This window comes from Rhinoderma darwinii, chromosome 2 (assembly GCF_050947455.1).
Source record: "Rhinoderma darwinii isolate aRhiDar2 chromosome 2, aRhiDar2.hap1, whole genome shotgun sequence".
In the NCBI taxonomy this organism is placed as follows: domain Eukaryota; kingdom Metazoa; phylum Chordata; class Amphibia; order Anura; family Rhinodermatidae; genus Rhinoderma; species Rhinoderma darwinii.
Window position 1 is genome coordinate 464,002,829 of NC_134688.1, and position 20,076 is coordinate 464,022,904.

A 20,076-nucleotide genomic window follows, 5' to 3' on the forward strand; every position below is an offset into this window, starting at 1 on the left:
CTGCCTCTATGGCACATACGCCGTTGAACCATGGGAAAACTGAAAAGCCGGCGTCCTTATTTTTTTTTCCCCCCAACAGCGTAAGAGAGTGCAAAGGAAAGTTACCACGAATGCCGGAATTGAGGAAAAAAAAAATAGGGGGCAAAAAATGGTGGTGTGGGAACCTGGCCTTAAGTTGTGACCCATTCTTAATCATCACGACCAATGCACCCAGATTTCGGTGACTTAAAGATCTGCTCTGTGGCTTTTCCTGTCCCCTTTCCTCCAACAGATGCAAAGAGCAGGACACAGAGATTCTGCACATTCCTCTCGCATTGATCCTGGTGAACCCGATCCGGGTTGCGCTGTTAAAATTATTCTCAATCACATGCATTCAAAATGACATCAGCTACCACACAGGACTTTACACACACTAAGCAGGTGGCCACCGGCAGCTTTACCGCACATCTGGTATTGTCATCTGCAACACGGCCGAGTCCGATTGTAACTTTTTTTTTTAAATCTATAACATAGGTTTTAAAGTCAAAACCAAAACAAACGTTCCTTTATACTCCGCCGACGGATTTAAAAAAAAGTCATAAAAAATGTAATAATAATAAAAATACAGAAATCAGATTTTTTTTTTAACTCCTTCCTGCACCACGGCATTGGTGGGAAGTTTTTACAGTGGACATCCCGCTGAAACGACCAGGATTGGTGATAACGCCGATCCCACTCATTTAACTCCTTAGATGGTGTGGTCAATAGCGATCACAGAAGAAAAGTTTTTGACACAGTAGGGACTTTCTCAGTCCAGCCCAGTTAAGCGATCGCAAGATGCCGATGGGTTGCAATGGCAGCTGGGAGCCACTAGGACTGCCATTGCTACATGCCTATCGGAAAGGCCTAACATAATGCCCGTTAGTGTATTATATATGCGAACAGAAATTGTATCTTCCAGCCGCCAAGTGGCAAAAAAAAACAAACAAGCAAAACATTTGCGTTAAGGGGTGGAAGGAGAGCTATCTGCTGAATATGCCACCTTAGGTAAGGGCATCATATTACAGTGGAAAGATCCGATATTCTATTAGCCAAAACAACATAAAAAATATTATGCCTTTTGGCTAATAGGAGTGTAAAAACATACACCGGACTCCTAGCTATATGTCCGGTGAATTCATACAGAACGGTCCCCCCGTCTCTACCATCAATCACTGTGAGGATGGTGGGGGGATTGCTATCCTCATAAATACACAGGACTCATAACCATCTTCTTTTGATAACTTTGTTCTTCCATGGAGTATTAAAGCTTAAGGGACACTCTGGATAAAACTGGTACACGATGTTATGCCAAGTGAAGAGCAAGAGGGGGGTGGAGTATGACACAAGGATTCAAAGGACACCAAAAACATAATGCCTGTGTCATGCACCGATCCCTCAGAACCTACGCTAGGCATAACAATGTGTATCAGATTTGCCCGGTGTGTTCCTTTATCTGCCATTACGGACTGGGGTTTCTAGGTAGGTAAACCTTACCCTCGGGATCACTATTTTCCCGCGTTCTGAGACATTTACATACATGTGTCAATGATATAAGCAGGTCACCTAATTAATACTGCACGTTTCTGACATTGGGTCAAGTGGCCCTTTAAACCAATAGTCCATCTTGTCCCTATTGCGGAGTACAATTGTTTCCGGTTGTCCGCCATTACCTGCCATGGAGAGGCTTCTATAGTAGGATCTGGCACGCCAAATTTGGCGCGCCTTTAATGTTATTTTATCTTCTCATTCTTTATAAAGAACACATACCCATAGTCACTTATGTTGGCTACGAGAAGGCCCGGTAATTGTGCGGATAGGTCAGTGATTCATTACTATGTTGAAATGAATAATGCTTCTGAAAACCCAAAACGATCATATTCTGCACGCTCAGCCGAAGCAGTAAGGTGCTGTAATATAATAGTATAAATAACCCTAATGGAGGAAATCGCTGTGGTAGCATTCAGGTGCCTATCTATGACACAGAGCTTATAGCAAAGCCCTACATCGGGATTAATGACCACTCAATGGAAAACTTAAGTTTCCAAAGTTTATTTTAAAAGCGTAGATGTTACCATATTACTCGCCCCAAATAATATAGTGAAACATCTTTAAGACGATCACCCAAAATTGCATTGAAAAGTGGTTTTCTAGGGAGGTGGTCTTCTCAAAGAACATAGACGTTATGTATAATATATGGTGGAACTGAAACTCTGGCCCAGGAAATCTGGTCTGGATAAGGGTGGGGGGGGGGGGGCTTCTCAAAGAGGTGGTCTTTTAAAGAGGTTTCACTGTATACCTCCAAGTTGCACAAGTCTTCAAAGCTTCACTAACGCTTCATGCACACGACCGTGTCCGCCGTCCGAGTCCCGTCAGTGATCCGAGGAAAGATAGGACATGTTCTATCTTTCCTCGGATCAGAGACTCGGACCATTTTCAAGGACCCGATTCACCCGCTTAAGTGAATGGGTCCGTGAAGACTAACGGGTGCCACTCGGAAGCCGTCAAAAACGGCCCGAGTGGCACAACGGTCGTGTGCATGAGGCATAAAGGGAATCCTTTTCCATTTCTAATAGGAACTACAACTCTTTTCCTCTTTTCCCTATTCCTAAAATATAATAAATAAAGGGAATCCTTCTTGAAAAAAAATTAACATTTTGGAAATCTTACCCATCACTTCCGCAAATATGTATGTACAGATGCGTTCTCCCTTACTTTCTCTCCGACAATAACCCAATATGGGTTGCGCAAGATGTTAGGCAAACATTAAAAAAAAAAAAGGTATTCCTTCGAGATATTCCATCCGTCAGCCATCAATCGCCCATAGACTCCCATGTTAAAAAAATCTGTAAATTCAGTAAAAATACATATACAAAACACATACTCCTACAGATGTGTCCGCCCAATACTTTCTCGAATTGCGTTAAATTATACAATTTGTCAAGATACCAATGCAATACAATCCCGCGCCATCCAGTAAAAATATATATGTTAAACGTATAAGTTGTTTTTTTACATGGGAGTCTATGCCCCACGGTGGCATCCATCAGAAGCATTCATTGGCCATCCGTCGACCACTGACCTTCATGTTAAAAACGTATATGTTTCCCTCCCTTTTTTTTATTGGATGCCTCTGACGGTTGCACATCCGTCGACCATCCATTGCCCAAAGTCTCCCATGTTAAAAAATATACGTTTACTGTATACATTTTTTTAATGGATAGTACGAGATTGTATGGCATTGGTATCATGATAAAATTGTTTAACTTCACACTCGCGTCATGATTTCCGGTTTTACAGAAGCCATGACGGATCGGTTATGATCAGTCATGATCAGTCATGACGGATCAGTTTTTTTCTCCAATGACTTGCAATCGATCAGTCATGTTTCCACTATTCTGATTATCAAAAAAAAGCAATTGAAGTCTGACAAAAAAAAAAAAAAAAGTGTGAACAGAGCCATGACGCAATTCAAGAAAAAGTAAGGTTGGACACATCTGTAGGAGGTTTAGCCTACAGAGTTGCTTAAGGCCACAGACACCAAATTTTTCTTGGCCGACCCCGCCAATTTCAACACTTGTATACGAGAACTGGCCAATGGTCTCCCGAAATCTCTCTTCAGGGAAATAAGGATCTGACAGGTGGAATTTCAATTTGTGTCCTGGTTTCTTAAGATCAGTGGTGCAAAATGTATATCACAACTGCTGATCTCCCTCTCCCTAAAAAGGGGTCCTTCAAATTCTCTATTGGATAATCCTTACAAATCGCAAATCCAAGAAGGAAGTTTGGGCGGCCACATAGTGATAGTGTAATGACGGGGTAGGGAGACAGAAAGGTGAGCCCTAATCTACCCGCCACTCAGTCCCTGCCTATTTGCACGGCCCGTCCTAGGCGACGGCGTACAACTGGGCGACGGTCCCTACGCTCAATAAGTGTACGACAGACAGACAAGGGTACACAGAAACTAAGGGAAATAGGGCAGTCGCCCACGGCAACACCGTGAGCAACAGGAGTAGTGAATGAGCCGAGTCAAACCAGGAGTGTACGAGGTACCAAACGCAGAGCAGGAGCGTAGTAAGTAAAGCCAGGGTCCAAATGAAGCAAGGTCAATAATAATAATAGCAGGAGCAGCAGAGCCAGGAAACAGGAAAGAATCACAGGCAAAGACAAGCAGGAAATGAGGGTATAAATAAACCGAGGGCGGGAGCTAGAACCGTCTGGCCAGGCTGTGATAGGTTCTCCCACTCCTGAGCCTACCAGCCGGAGTGGTAGCAGATCGAGTCACTCTATCAGACCTAGGAGCAGGTGCAGACTGATTAACCACGGGCGTCGACACAGAAGCTGTGTCTGGCAGATCCTTTACAGATAGGCATGGGTGACTACTCTGGATCTGCCCACTGACCAGCATGGCCCTTTCAACATGTTTGCCCCACACAATGCAAGAGAAGATAGCAGTCAGTTCCCAATACTGGAGATGGGCATTAAATGTAAATATACATAGATTTATTTTTTTTTGTAGTGCAAGTGTACGTTTAGGTGTAGTGGATTTTTTTTCTGCAGATTTTTCCCTAAATCAGCAACAAATCCGCTGCATGCTGATTTTGCAAATTCTGTGGATAAAATCCGCAACATAATAGTCAACCCAAAAAAAAGTCTGATTTTTTATTTTTTTTTCTTAAGAAATTACAGCATGCTCTAATGGATGCCGTATAATAGACGACGTTATCCTAAAAGGAAAAAAAACGGGGATTCTAGAACTTCTGGAACTCTGTAGGCCGCCATGCCAGGTGGTATTTTATTTTAAAGGTATTTTATTTTAAAGAAACAGTTCATAGAAATATTTCTAGTAATGTTTCTATGGAAACCTAGGTACTGTGGGTAATTTTTTTTTTTACATTTTTCTATTTACATTGAGGCTTTTCCCCATTGACGTTAAAAAATAAAATATTATTATAAAACCAACTAACTACACCCACAGCAAGAGAAACGGAATAAAACAAAACAGCAATGTGTGAATGGCCGTCTCATACATTACCATTCAATAACCTTTAAACAGATGGCCACAGCAAAAAGAAACAAAAAAAAAAAAACCCCCACATACTTCCCAGCATTTGTATCCCTAATTGCAGGACATTTTAAGCCCTGCCACCATTCTGCTCAAAAAAAAAAAAAAGTCCCCCGAATGACCAGAATGGCCCCTTTTTTATTGCAAATTAACATAAACCACACCCCTTTTACGACCCGTTTTCAGGGCAGTTTCGGTCTGCGACCTCTAAAATAAAATTAACCCCTTCCCGACATCCGCCGTATATATACGGCGCACGCCGGGTGGGGGAATATGGAGCGGGCTCACGGGCTGAGTCCGCTCCATAGAGCGAGTGTGTCGGCTGTGTGTTACAGCCGACACTTCCGGGTTACGAGCGGGATCGCGTTTTAGCGCGATCCCGCTTCTTTAACCCGTTAAATGCCGCGTTCACTAGAGATCGCGGCATTTAAATTACTAAAAACAGGGGGGCGATCCCCTGTAACGTCTCAACGCCCCCCCCGCGGCGAGATCGGGGGGAGCCGTTGGTTTGCACGAATGCCTGGGGGCCTGACGAAGTCCCCCAGGTCCGCCATCTTGGTACTTCTATGAAGCTCTGCCTCCGGCAGGGCTTCATAGGAGACTGTCAGAATCACGATATACTGCAATACATTAGTATTGCAGTATATCGTGCAAGCGATCTAACGATCGCTGGTTGAAGTCCCCTAGGGGGATTAATAAAAAATTAAATAATGAGTTAAATAAAGTTTGTTTTTTTGTGTAAAAAAAAATGTAAAGACATTTTTAAAGTTTAAAAAAAAAAAAAAAACTTTTCCCATATTCCCCATAGAGCATAGTAAAAAATTAAATAAATAAACATAATTGGTATCGCAGCGTCCGTAAAAGTCTGAACTATCACAATATATCATTATTTAACCCGCACGGTGAACGCCGTAAAAAACAAAAATTGTAAACGCCAGAATGTCTATTTTTTGGTCACCTAATCTCCTACAAAAAATGAAATAAAAAGTGATCAAAACATTGCATGTACCCCAAAATGGTATCATTAAAAACTACAGCTTATCCCGCAAAACAATAAGCCCTCATACCACTTAATTGACGGAAAAATAAAGAAGTTACCGCTCTCGGAATTTGGCGACGCAAAAGAAATTTTCTTTTTTACACTTTGGTTTTTACTTGTAAAAGTAGTAAAATATAGAAAAAACTACATATATTTGGTATCGCCGTAATCGTATTGACCCGCAGAATAAAATTAACATGTTGTTTTAATTGTACAGTGAATTCTGTAAAAATGGCACGCAAAAAAACATGGCGGAATCGCGTTTTTTTTTCATTTTCTACCCCACAAATAATTTTTTTCCCGTTTCCTAGTACATTATATGGCAAAATAAATGGCGCTACGAAAAGGTGGGGAGGAAAAAACGAAAATGAAAATCTGAAAAAGGGCTGCGGCGGGAAGGGGTTAATGAATACGAAAATATGCCAACATGGTACACCAAATATTTGGTACAGGCGTCAGAGAATATGGCGCCATATCTATGATCGTACTGCAAAATTTTTACTCTAATTTAGAATAACTTTGATTTCTCTTTATTTTCCGAATGTAAAATGGACATAACTTGGCATTTACAATATTCAAAAAAATGTATTCAATATCAAATATAAAAAATGTGTGTGTCACGACTGAAGATAACCGCGCCAAAAATAACTGGCATGCAATCCCTTAATACAAGAGCCCTATGGGCCTAGTTTCACAACAGAGAAAAAAGTGACAGTGTTGCCCATAGCAACCACTCAGTGTCCACCTTTCAATTCTCCAGTATGTTGTTTTAAAAATGAAAGCTGAACTCTGATTGGTTGCTACTGGTAACAAGGCCACTTCTTCTCAGAGACAATTTTCAGGAGGCCCGGCATTTTCTTTTTAACAAGGGTTAAATAAAAATGAGAAATCTGTCTTTACAGAAATCCCACAGACTCCAAATCAGCGTGAGGGGAAATGAAATGTTCCCTTTACAATTAAAAGGACACTTGAGCCTCAAGGATATGAGGTGTTATGACTGAAAACTTCACGTGAATACAAAATAAGATTGTTAAAATATTTGCACTCCCGGTATAATTGGAAGAAAATTAGGCCGCAGGGACCGTGAGGAACAAGAGGGGGAAAAGATTCTGATATTTTTAACGCGTTTATGGGGGGTCAGTGTCAGCTAATTCTGAGCAGGGAGCTGGATTTTCGAGACAATCATTTGATTATCTGAAAACAAAATTAACCCGTGGCCTTTGACTTCCAGTGGATTAAAAGTCAAACACAAATTAACCTGTTTCAAATGAAATAAGTAACTCAGCGCCGTGACCCTGACTACCTAAACCAGGCATTTTCCAACTTCTCTAGTTATCAGCTTAAAAAAAAAAAAAAGTATTAGTATAAGAATTTTTGGATTTTTAGGGTGTCATTTGCCATGTGAAAAGTGGGCGACGACCAATATGGCCGTTATTTGAGCTAAGTTAGGGACCGCCACCCAGCTTTTCTAGAGCCTCAACAACAATTCTGAGTGTTTATAAAACTAGCCAGGATTTCACATTCAGAAATCAAAAAAAAAAAATATGGGTAGAATCCAAAAACATTACACGTCCACAGCGGTTGTCACTCTAGGATACCCGAATAGAAAAACGGTTTAGTCAAGTAGAAATACCAAAAGGGGAGTGGGATACTAGGCAAGGCAGATTCAAAAAATTCTGAGAACATTTTTAAAAATGTGGCCCCCATAGCGGCCCCCTCAGAGGTGGTCTACCAGCTTTCTTAGCTACTGAACAATTTGTCTAGTTATGCAAAGACACATGCCCTACACCTATACGGTCACATTACTAAGTAGATTTGCCTTTGAGAACGCCGGAAAAGCTGCAATGTCAGCCCCTGAAGGGGCAGCAATAATGGCCACAAATATCTAAAACTCAAAAATAGCTGAATTTTTTTTTTTATACGATATAGTACTCGTGAGCCTATTTTTACTGGTCATTTTTTTATTTTACGGGAAACGGCTCCTCAGAAGAAGACAGTAACACAGTGTCAAAATGATCATGCGGGCATTAGGGCAGTGCCCGAGGGCCCACGCCTAAAAGTGGCCCATGTTACAACACTATAATATAGAAGTGATCCTCAAATGCTGTATTTTTACTCGAACCAAGTGCATCATGGCTATAGTCATTGGTGAAGGGCCCGTGACCTTTAATGCCAGGGGCCCAGATCACCATGTCTGCCCTTGCATGTCGTAAAAAAATATAAGCCTTATGCGCACGCAGGTGGAGAAGCTTTGCAGTGTCAGCACAGCCATTAAGGGGTGTATTCTGAGGGCATTACTTATGCAGTCAGCCCCGAGGCAGTGAGTTTCAGGTATTGCCAGTTCTACTTGTACCAATGTTCTCACTTTTTGCAATTTATCAAAGCCCAGAAACGAAGGAAAAGCATTCACCCAGCAATTCCACACACTGGATTATGAATTCATTACAAGGCAGAAGAATACAGGCCGCAGTTCACACACACCTGCGGAACTTAATGCATAAATATAGGTGTATCTGCATATTATAGTACCATCCGTCCCCAATGTCACATTTAATTTAATATTTTTTTTAAATTAAAAACAATTTTAAATAAAAAATATATTTTTTCAGAATTTATATATTTATTTTTTTTATAGTTCACGCATTTCTTTACAGGATTTTTTTTATGACGTTAGGATTCATGTTAGGCCTTATTCACACTAGTATTTTGTCAGAATAAAAAAATAAAAAAGGAACCTATAAATCTTCACAGTCTGGATACATGTTCTTTATTCCTACATGATGGCATCAGTCTCTGCCAACTCATTACTATTTACTTTAGGCCTTATTCACACGAGCGCATAAAAATCGCAGCGTTTTTCCTGCGTTGCAGTTCCGTGTATGGTAGGTGTCTGCGTTTTTTACGCGTGTATGTCATCCGTACGTCGCGCGTTCTTTACGTTAGCAAAATAAACTGAAGGAGAGGTTTTATTTTTTCCTCATCATTTTTTTAGCAACTGATGCGTGAAAAACGTATGGCACACGGATGTGCGTCCATGTGCTGTCCGTGATTTTCAAGTACCCATTGACTTCAATGGGTGCGTGATGCGCCTAAAAAAACGCACAAGAATAGGACATGCAGTGAGTTTTACGCAGCGGACACGCTGCGTGAAAAACACTGAATGGCCCCATTGAATTGCGTAGGTCCGTGGTTTTAAAACGCGTAACACGGACGTGAAATACGCTCGTGTGAATAAGGCCTTAATGTGATATAAAAACATGCTTTTTTGAGATTTGAAAAATGTATTGGTTAAAACACCATTCCCATCATCCATTTAATCTAAAGTCCGGAGCCGCCGCTGCCTGCCACTTCCGCATTTGCTGCTCTCTGTGGTGCAGTACTCTTCCGTTTGATCGACAGTCCAAGACAGCGACGTTGTGATGATAAAAACGCCAAGCTGCCCTGAAGGTAAGCGCTCCCGATGCTGCGATCTAAACTTGAAGCATCAGCAGTGTACGGTGAGCCTGCGCATGCCCTGGGGTCCTCCATAGACCTCTATAGGGATGGAGAGAGGTGGCCGAGTCGGGAGCGGTCGCAAATACCCCCATGACCCCAGCCAGCCTCTACAATCAACTGATGTGCCAAAGCGGTGCAAGCATGGCCCCGGCAGCTGTTGTCGGTACCAGAAACCATAAGCTACAAACAACAAGGGGGAGATAAAAAAAAAATTGCTGGAGAACCGTATATTTCTGCAAAATTAAATCGTTTAGTAAAGTGAATATATTCGTGGTGGCTGTGATATTAGCAATGATTAAGAAGATGAGAATACCCCTTTAATATGCATTTTGTGCCGAAGTCATCTGAAGGATTCCCTGTATTAAAAATTACAACAGGGATCAGACAAATTGAAATTTTTTATGACCTGATTTTTGGACCAAATATGATGATATATTGGTAATGTAGGGGACGAGGAGATTTTCGCCCACTTTAGGTATCAATATTGGACAGGGTCAAGAGATTTGATCACATTTTAGGGAAGCAGGATAGACTTGTCTAAATTGGCAACCGCCTCGTGACCAATATTACGTCTTTGTACTGATCATGTGCATTTTTGGGGCAATAAAGCCCTTCTGGGCATTATAATACATTTTACATGATGGGTAGCCATTAGTAGTGGTTGTCACTAGGATCCTCCTAGTTTTCTAACACATTTCCCTAAGGTTCTACGGTTTACTCCTATAGTCTTCCGTTGATTGGCTTTATAAAATTGGCCGTGAAATAGTACGAAGAAGAGAGATGTGAATGTATTCTCTGTACAGCACTAAATAAAATATAAAATGTTTCCTTGTTCACCTAGCAAACAAATAGACTAAAACAGACCACTTATTAAGAGGACTCCATATGTAAAAATTACGCTACCAAGTAGGATCTGCCGCAACATTTTTGAGAAGGTCTGGGCCACCGTATCAGGTGATATGTCACTTTGCTTGTCTACTTTTTTTTATCTATTGCAGGTCCATGTTTTGGTAGACAGTGGCACTACATATAAGATAGTGTGGCTGTAGTTTGGTGTCTGTTTTTGGTTTTTTAGAATTGTTTTCCGTGACGGAAAGAAAAAAACTTAAGGTAAAAAAAAATGACAATTTATAGATCATAAAAATAAAATAAAAAACTCCCAACAAAAATGCCCCTATACACAATATGTTAGTAAGACATCCGCCCATTCTTACCGGCAAAATTCCTCCATTATTAAAAAGCCTTCATCTCTTCTTGCTACAAAAATGTTAGGACTGAGACAATGATAAACTGCTGCTTTCGGACGCATGAAGCCATTAGGAGCGTGTCATGCTCGGATTAGTCATCAGTTTAGTGACCGCTCGTAATGATGTGTCACATTGCAAAGCCCCGCCAAAGAAAGAGAGGTAGTTTTCTAGTAACTTGCCGACTCGGCTCGCAAAAACTTAGGCAATGAAAGTCTACCCACTGACTACCTACATATAAATCGATATAATATACGTACAAAAAAAAAAAAAAGCACAGCAAAGAGAGGAAAAAAGAAAAAACGGGATGGAATTAATTTAATGGCTGAATGACCTCACAGCAGAGAAACAGCCGGAGTCTAATAAGAGTCGGTGTGTATATGTTTCCACCCTGACTGGTAAGATGCCAGTCAAGGCTCCGAGTCAAACAACAGGTGGAAGCGATTAGTCCTGTCATAGAAAGTTTGAAAAATGGATTCTAGGCCCGGGCTGACTAAATTGAATTTGACAGTGTTGTCCTAAAGATTCGGAGCAGGGGAGGAAAAAAAAAAAAAATCTATAGTTTAATTTGGAATCCCTTGATTATTCATTAGATCTCCAGATGGTCTTTGTTGATGTTTTACATATTAATATATATGTTGTATTATTGTTGGCAAGATTTGACTTGTTCTGTGGTCAGAATCTACATAGGCTTCTAAGTGTCCTCATTAGCGCTGCGAAAAGAATACACAGGAGGGGGCAACATTTTTATAATCTCAAAACTGGCAGAGCTGTAACTAGGATGATTATGTTAGGGGGGCACTCACTCTCGAATAATAGCAGACGTGCAGAAAAACTAGGCAGAACATGCATGCACTTGCTTTGCAAAATGACAGCAAAAAAGGAACTGGATGGTTATTCGAGATGAGAAAATCAAGTAGCCGGATTCACCAATCTGCATATTCACCAGTCCACAGAAAACAACAAGAGAATCAATTCAAAAAAATTCCTTAAAAAAAAATAAAAATCACCCAATATTGTTGGAGACGTGAATTAATAGAGGTAAGGCCCCGTGCACACGACCGTGTTCGGTCCGTGATATAGGGTCCGCATGTCCCAGTGCAGGGAGCTGGGATCCTAGCGCCATACTGATCTATGACGCTAGGTGTCACTGACTCGCTACGGGACAACTGTCCCGTACTGTAATCATGTTTTCAGTACGGGACAGTAGTTCCGCGGAGAGGCAGGGACTCCTAGCGTCATAGATAACTATGATGCTGGGATCCCGGCTCCCTGCACTGTGTTCGGTCCGGGACATGTGGACCGTATATCACGGACCGAACCCGCTCGTGTGCATGGGGCCGAAGAAAAAGTTCTATAGTTTACTCATCTTCCCTTCAATTTTTCCCATCCCTTGGTTGAACTGGATGGACATAAGTCTTTTTGCATCAGTACTAACTATGTAAGTATGTGGTCAATTTTGACAACTTGCGCTTGGTCAAAGTCCAACTCTACTACAGCAACCACAAATACATAGTTTGACTGTGGTACCGCAGGTTTCCGAACAACCACTTACTTGACTTCCTGTATAGGAGACCACCACATGACTAGAAGTACCTACTTGCACAAGTATAAGGGTGTAAAAATCTACCGTAGAGCCCCATTTCAAGTTCTGCTATGAAGCCACCTTCAGGAGAAAGTGGGTTTAGGGCATGGAAAGCTTATAATTAATTTGGTCTCTGTTCTGTTCCTTGTGGATGATCTTCCTGTTCTTGGTCTCCAAGTTATCCGCATTCAATTCTGCACAGCCCATTCCATCAGTGATCAACAACCACACCTGAACTCGGTGTGGAGATAGGCTCTTCAGCTGCGAGGCCCCATAGCAGCTGCTATATCTATTACTCTGGTAGTTATTTCCATATACAGGAAGTTCTATGAGCTATACAACAGACTTCCTCTCCAGGCTACACAGACTTGTTTTAGGTACCTCCGAATCAGTCAAAATGAAGGATGAAATATTTACACAAGATGAAGCTTTAGGATAAAAACGGTACAAAACAAAATGGTGTGTATGGGAACAAGAAAGACAATATGTTATTTGCTGTGTACGAAGTTGGGAGGTTTGGAGAGATTCCAGGGGTCCAGGTGCCAATCAACATTGTTCTAGGATCAAAAAAAAACTTTGACATGGAACCAAGGTTGCCAACCTGATATGTTGTTTTTTTCAGGACAACTTATCCAAAAATCACGTACAGTAAATATTTTTTACGGACAATTTGGAAAACCACAATGAATCATGAAGATTATAAGTAATACATGTCTATAGCTTAGAATAGTGACATGAACACACTCGCAGCAAGTGCTGTGACCTCTAAACCAATCATAATTACAATCCCAATGATTGGCAAAAACTCATTCAATTCCAAAAATATCACGGATGCATCAATTTTTTTTTTACGGACGCTGGAAAAAGACCCTTATTTTTACGGACTGTCCAGGAATTTACGGACGGTTGGCAACCCTGCATGGAACGTATTGCCCATTTTATAATTGCTGTGCCTCATCATGCCGTAGGATGGAGAAAGGGTTTCCTATTTTCTTTACCCTGAGAGGTGCTTTCTCCTGTGCTCAGTGTCCTCCGCTGCTGAGTAACGCACTTTGTATGAGCTGCCAAGAACAGTGTCATCTGCTCGGAGCCCATATTTGGCCCAAAAAATGTCATAGACCCATTCTACTGCCCCCTATGGTCAATAGTACGCTAGGAGGAATTTCACACCAGACTGGGAATTGCGTTTGAATAAATAAATCACGCATAAATGTATAAAGCTGAAAGATGAAGTCTCACCATTGCCTATTCCTTATTTAAAAAAAAAAAAATCAAAATGGTAAAAATTGCTCAAGCGTATTCAAATCAACAGAAAGATGAGAAAGAGAAAGAGAGGAACATTTCTAACTTAAAAAGCAATTGTCAAGCCGAATCTAATCCCTGCATTTATTATCCCAGTAGAGATACGCTGCTCTAACCAATCCATTATCTTCTGAACCCCAGAGACCATCCGCGAGAGTCAGCCAATCATCTCGCGGACAGACAAAGCCGCGTCTCGCTGCAAATATCATTTCTAATGCGTGTTAAGTTGTACAAGACAACATAATGAATACATAAACACTAGGATCTGCTGTCCAAATGTCAAGTTATAAAACACAGTGACTGTGCTGGGCAAAAAAATACCATGAGCCCTATTATTATTATGATCTATGTTGACCATACGCAGAAGATTACGGCTGGATGAAAGTTACTTGGTAGACACGAGCAAGCTCGGATGCCTCAAATTATCAAGCAGGTTTGGATCGGGTGAATATATAGTAAACTATAATTTTTAATTATCGTACATGGCCGACACATCAACACCTACAGAGATGCAATACCCGAGACAGTCTGGAAGAACCACATACATACTGGATTGTCAATGGATTTAGCCGAAAACGAAAAGTTTTTCTAACGGGTGGTGTAGATTGGTGGCAGTAGACAGAAATATTGCCTGAAGTAATCAGCACTGAAGGGAAGTTACTATTTTTCTATTTATATTTTATTAAAGGGGTTATCGGATTTAGAATGATCAAAAATACCATATTAGGGAATTCTGAGTTAATGGGGGTCACCATTCAGGACCTTAATTTACTAGTCTGAGCAGAGAGTGTCTCGCTCTGGAGGACCTGGCACATGCGTGGATTACACAGACTGCCCATTGACTTCAGTGGGAACTGTGTAATACTTAATTTCCCCTGCGGTGGCGTTGTAGGGTAATGGAACACTCGTAGGTTTTCAGTTTACAAAAGGCACACCCCATGATCACTTAGTCAGGGGACCGGTCTTAAAAAAAAGAAAAAGAAAAAAAAAAAGGAGATAACCCCTTAAAGGGGTTCCTACACTTTATTAAAATGCCCCAGAGGCAGGTATCAGAAAAGTTTTCAAGTTTCTAATAAACAAACACTCTGGTAATTCTGCTTTTGGGAGGGGGCAAGAGAGGTTGGTGGCAATATATTCAGCCATCTTATCCAGAACATTGTATGGTATTGAATAGGAACATAGGGGACCATTTATTGGAGAAGACGACCATTATGTGGTATTATACAGCGCCCCTTGCAAATTAATAGCAGATAAGCAGTTGGGTTACAAGAAGCAAGACCATGATATTTAAAATGGAAGGTCGGAGTTAGACAAAACCATGTAAAAGTCCTCCCACCCCTTCTCTATTAGCTATAGCCGACAGTTCCATTACTGCCTACACGCACTGAAATCAACCTCCATATAATGGGTTGCTTCCCCTTAAGAGTCGTTGCAGGTAAATTACCCATTAGTTCTCCCTAAGAGAACACCTAAAAACTGGAATTCCCAGAAGGGGTCCCCCACATAGTTAATTTTACCTAGGGAGGGCCACAATTCTGAAGACATTCTGAGATTTTCTTCAATATGGACTGTAACCAATCCACTATACAGATCACAGACCAATAGGCATATTTGTCCCAGTGAGTTCTATGGAATTATACGTTCTGTGAAATTTAGGTAACACAAGGTACAACAACACTATGGCATTCATGGTTGCTCCTATTTCAAGGGTTGGATTTCAGATTTGGTCACATTAAATAATTCACACAAGAAGAAATAAGTCTCTAGGTTGAACTTACCCATCAAGAACATTAAATGTGGAAGTGGTGACTTCTGAAAACAGTACGACTTTGCCAAGCTTTTCGGTTTGGAGATTCTCCCTATACTTGTCAAGGTTGAAGTCCTCAGACACGAAGCATTCTTCTCCAGTTATAAGTGGAGCTAGAGATGGAGTGATGTCCACATCATGTTGGGGGGAGTCACAGATTTTCAGAGACATCCTGCTAGATTTTATCAAATCATTTTTGTTTCTCCTTGATTTAATCCACTGAAGAACATCAAGGTATTCATCCTATACGAGAGACATAACCATAAAATATCATGGAGGACTACAGCTAGAGGGTATAATTATCAATTGTGAAGGCAAAAGCAAATACCACAAGCTAGAAGAGCTTATTAAATTGATAGTCTGGATCAGACTTATTTATTTAGCCCGGCGATCAACTGATTGCCACGGGTTCGGCTTCGGAAAGCGGTTGAATCATTTCACATGGATGGCCGCCCATGGAATACATGAATAGACTGGGTCTGTGAGAGCGGCAACCACCGATACCTAGCGGCACTACACTCTGGCTTGTAGAGGGAGGCCCCTGAGCGGGGAACCACCATCTATGATGTCCATATGTTCTCATGAAGATAGTCCCTTTAACACAAACTCCCTATTTGAGATCCCTATAAATCAAAGTTGAGAGCTGAAACAAAGAGGAGTTCATGCTCCGGAGGACATTGTGTGTCATTACATGAATGACCCATTGATTTTTAGAAATGAACACTGGTCGTTGACTTCCCCTGCCAAGAACAGTTGATTGGAGGGTGACAGTAAACCATTATTAGCAATTCACAAATATATATCTGTTACCCCAAATAGAAGTAGGAGCAATACAGGTAATGGAGCTGGGAGCCCTACAATGTGGCCGATTTCCTATTTGGGGGACTGTGAAAGTTGGAGGATGGCCTCCATAGTGATGTACCGTCACTCGGGATAATGTCTTTGGTTTTCATGACTTTCCAGATTTTATGAAGTGTAGTGGTTATTGTACAGATATAATATTACAGATTGCCTTTCTACTAGCATAAAACTGTATGATGGACGAGCGTTGTAATGTAGTCCGAGGCTTCTGAAAAGAAGATCGTGCAAAATGATGTAACACCAATTAATATGATGCAGTTCTCCGTGCCGAGACCCAGAATGGGATTGAAAAGCATGACCTGTGAATGGATGGGCCTGGGAGCTCCATGTGGTTTGCTCCTTCATGGATAGTAAGGCCAGGTATCACATTGGCAGAAGACCATATGTCTGTATCACATCAGCCCCTGTCAAGGTCCCATCAATGTGCGGTTTATCTTAATCCCACACTGTAACCTCTAATTACATTCTGGCTGCGCGGTTACATCGACTCAGAACATCTCAAAGGAAATAAACCCTGGACATACATTTTCTATGCAATCGGTTTCATTAATACTACTGACTTTTTACAAGGACTCACCTTAATTCCAAAAAAAGGAGCAAAGATGTTTGAAAATTTTAGCGAACTCTCTATATATTGTACCAGCCTAGGACAGAAATCGGGCCTGGGTCTTTTTGACCTTTTAAAAAGCCCTTTTATATGCATGCCTGCTCTGACCCGTTATCGATTGGTCGACAGTTGTTTGGAGTAAAAAAGTTGAAGGTATTTTGGGCCAATGTGACAAATAAATTTCAAATAACTTCAAATTAAAAATGGGGCTATAGGGATAACATACAAAAAAAACAAAGTACATAGAGGGTGCTCATCAACCCATGTTGGTCATGCTCAGGCGAAGGTATACAAGTGAAGCGGGTGAATCCGCTTCTGATATATACAATTGTAGTGGGTGAAGCCGCTTCTGATACATACAAGTGGAGCGCGTGAAGCCGCTTCTGATATATACAAGTGGAGCGGGTGAAGCCGATTCTGATACATACAAGTTACAATGGTTTAGATAGGACATATGCATTTCACATCTGTTGAACCACCAGCTTTTTCACCACTCCAGTGTGTCGAGGAGTGTACCATGAGGGTTGCTAGAAGCAAAACAATATCAATCAAAAATTGCTGGTTGATCGCGGAGGTCATGAAGAGTCATGCACTGTTCACATTTGCTTTGGCGCCTGTGTCGCAAATTCCATCAGATTTGATAGGAAGAATATCTCTGCATGCAGAACTAAACTTTCTGTCATGACGACAGAGACCATGGTGGAACTTGATAGACCCTATTATAAGTCAATAGGGTTGGACGCAAGACAGGTCTGACACTGCATTGTGGATCCGTTATAAACGGAAACCACGACAAAGATGGGAATATCTTGGGATGAGTAAATCAATAAGCAATACGGTGGATAGGCTAAGGACGAGACGGGAATTTAACCCAAAAACAAGGAAATGCAGCCTGAGTTGGCATCCAGTCACCAACACTGAATGGTTGAAGTCCAGGTTCATGGTTTCACATGAGCATAATATGGGTGCTTTATTACGCACGCAACACCTGAACCTCCTGCCGTTCATAAGTGAGAGCACCATAGGCAAAAAAAAAACAAAAAAACAAAAAAAACAAAAAAACATATTACGCTCGTGTGAAACAGCCTAAACAAAATGCTAATTAGGTTCTCTTGATCAAAATTGCTTTAATTTAAACAGCCTAATTTGTGCTATAGCATATTTTAATATTTCATGTTCATTTCCAAACTGGTGGTGATAGTCAAGGACATAACTATAGGGGGTGCAGAGGTTGCAGCCCCAGTTCCTGAGGGGGCCCAACAGCCACTCTGCCACATAATGGAATACCAGTGTTTATTCTTTGTACTGTGACATCACTGCACTAGTTATCTCTGTATTGTGGCCCCACTCTGTGCATGGTCTTTGTATTATGAAGCAGTGTTTATTACTCCTATGCTGTGACATCACTCTGATAATTATTCCCTGTGCTGTGACATCAGTCTGCTAATTATTCGCTGTGCTGTTACATCACTGTGTGCATTATCTCTATATTGGGCCCTGTACTGTGACATCACAGTGTTTATTATTTTTGTATCATGACATCACTGTTTATGATCTTTTTTTGTGACATCACTGTGTTTATTATCCCTGGACTGTGACATCATGATGTGTATTACCCCTGGACTGTGACATCAGTGTTTATTATTTTTGTCTTATGACATCAGTGTTTATCTTTGTACTATGACATTACTGCGTTTATTACCCCTGTACTGCAACAACACTGTGATTATCCCTGTACTGTGACATTACTATATTTATTATCCTTGTACTGTAACATCACTGTGCGCATTATCTCTGCAGTGTGACATCACTATCATGATCTCTGTACTGCACGATCACTGTGATTACTATCCCTTTTGTGGGGTATATTTGAGTACATTACGTAGGTTCTGTGATATAAGTTTAAGTCAACACCCGGTGCCAATTCTGTACACAGGAGAACACTTCTTCTACGAGGCGTCTAGGACGTCTTACTCATCTCCCTCACAAGATCTTTGCCAATTTTAGCCTTTGAGGGAACAATTTAACTGAAGAATGGAGCCATCATTGCAGGACTAAAGACATTTGAATCAAGCATAACATTCAGGGAGCAGGTCACCTTAACTCCTTAACGCCGAAGGACGGATATATCCGTCCTCAGCAGCTGCTAGTTCGCGCAGGAGGACGGATATATCCGTCCTGTGATGGCGCGGGTACTGCCAGTGTACCCACGCGATCAGCGGCAGGAGCACGGCTGTTATACACAGCCTGGCTCCTGCTGCAACTGCCGGAATCGAAGCGCGCTCCGATTCCGGCAGTTTAACCCATTAAATGCCGCTGTCAATAGTGACAGCGGCATCTAATGTGTTTGACAGAGGGAGGGAGCTCCCTCTGTCACCCGATCGGCGCCCCCGCAAACAAATCGCGGGTCGCCTTCGGGTTTCCATGACAGCCGGGGGTCTAACAAAGACCCCCAGGTCTGTCTTCCGCAACTGCCTGTTTGGCGATGCCGGAGGCATGACCTAACAGGTTGCCTGTCAGTTTTACACTGACAGGCAATAATGCTTTGGTATACTAAGTATACCAAAGCATTATATATGCGATCGGCACATCGCATAGTGAAGTCCCCTGGTGGGACTTAAAAAAAAAATGTCAATCAGTTAAATAAAGTTTGTTGAAAAAAAATAAAATAATTACAGTCAAAATCAAATAAAACTACTTTTTTTGCCCAAAAAGTGGTTTTATTCAGTAAAAGTGTCAAAACAAATAACACATACACATATATGGTATCCCCGCGATCATAACAACTTGACCAATAAAATGAACACATTAATGAAACCGCCGGATGTACGGCGTCCAAAAAACCCGCAAAAAAACAACGGCAAAATTCTCTCTTTTCTCCCATTCCCCCCATAAAAAATAAAATAAAAGTTAATCTATAAGTCCTATGTACCCCAAAATAGTACTAATGAAAACTACGCATTGGCCCGCAAAAATCAAGCCCACATACGGTCACATCGACGGAAAAATAAAAAAATGACGGCTCTTGGAACGCGGCGATGCAAAAACAAGTA

The 20,076-nt window shown here is 41.3% G+C and overlaps 1 protein-coding gene across 2 annotated transcripts in view; it reads right to left on the bottom strand.

Moving 5' to 3' along the window:
- The window catches only part of HLCS (holocarboxylase synthetase), a 141,417-nt gene that overhangs the window by 72,179 nt on the left and 49,162 nt on the right, over nt 1-20,076 (bottom strand). For both annotated transcript variants that reach the window (XM_075854600.1, XM_075854599.1), the window contains one exon: nt 15,527-15,798. In XM_075854600.1, the coding sequence (XP_075710715.1) occupies nt 15,527-15,798 (272 nt within the window). The remainder of the gene's footprint in view (nt 1-15,526; nt 15,799-20,076) is intronic.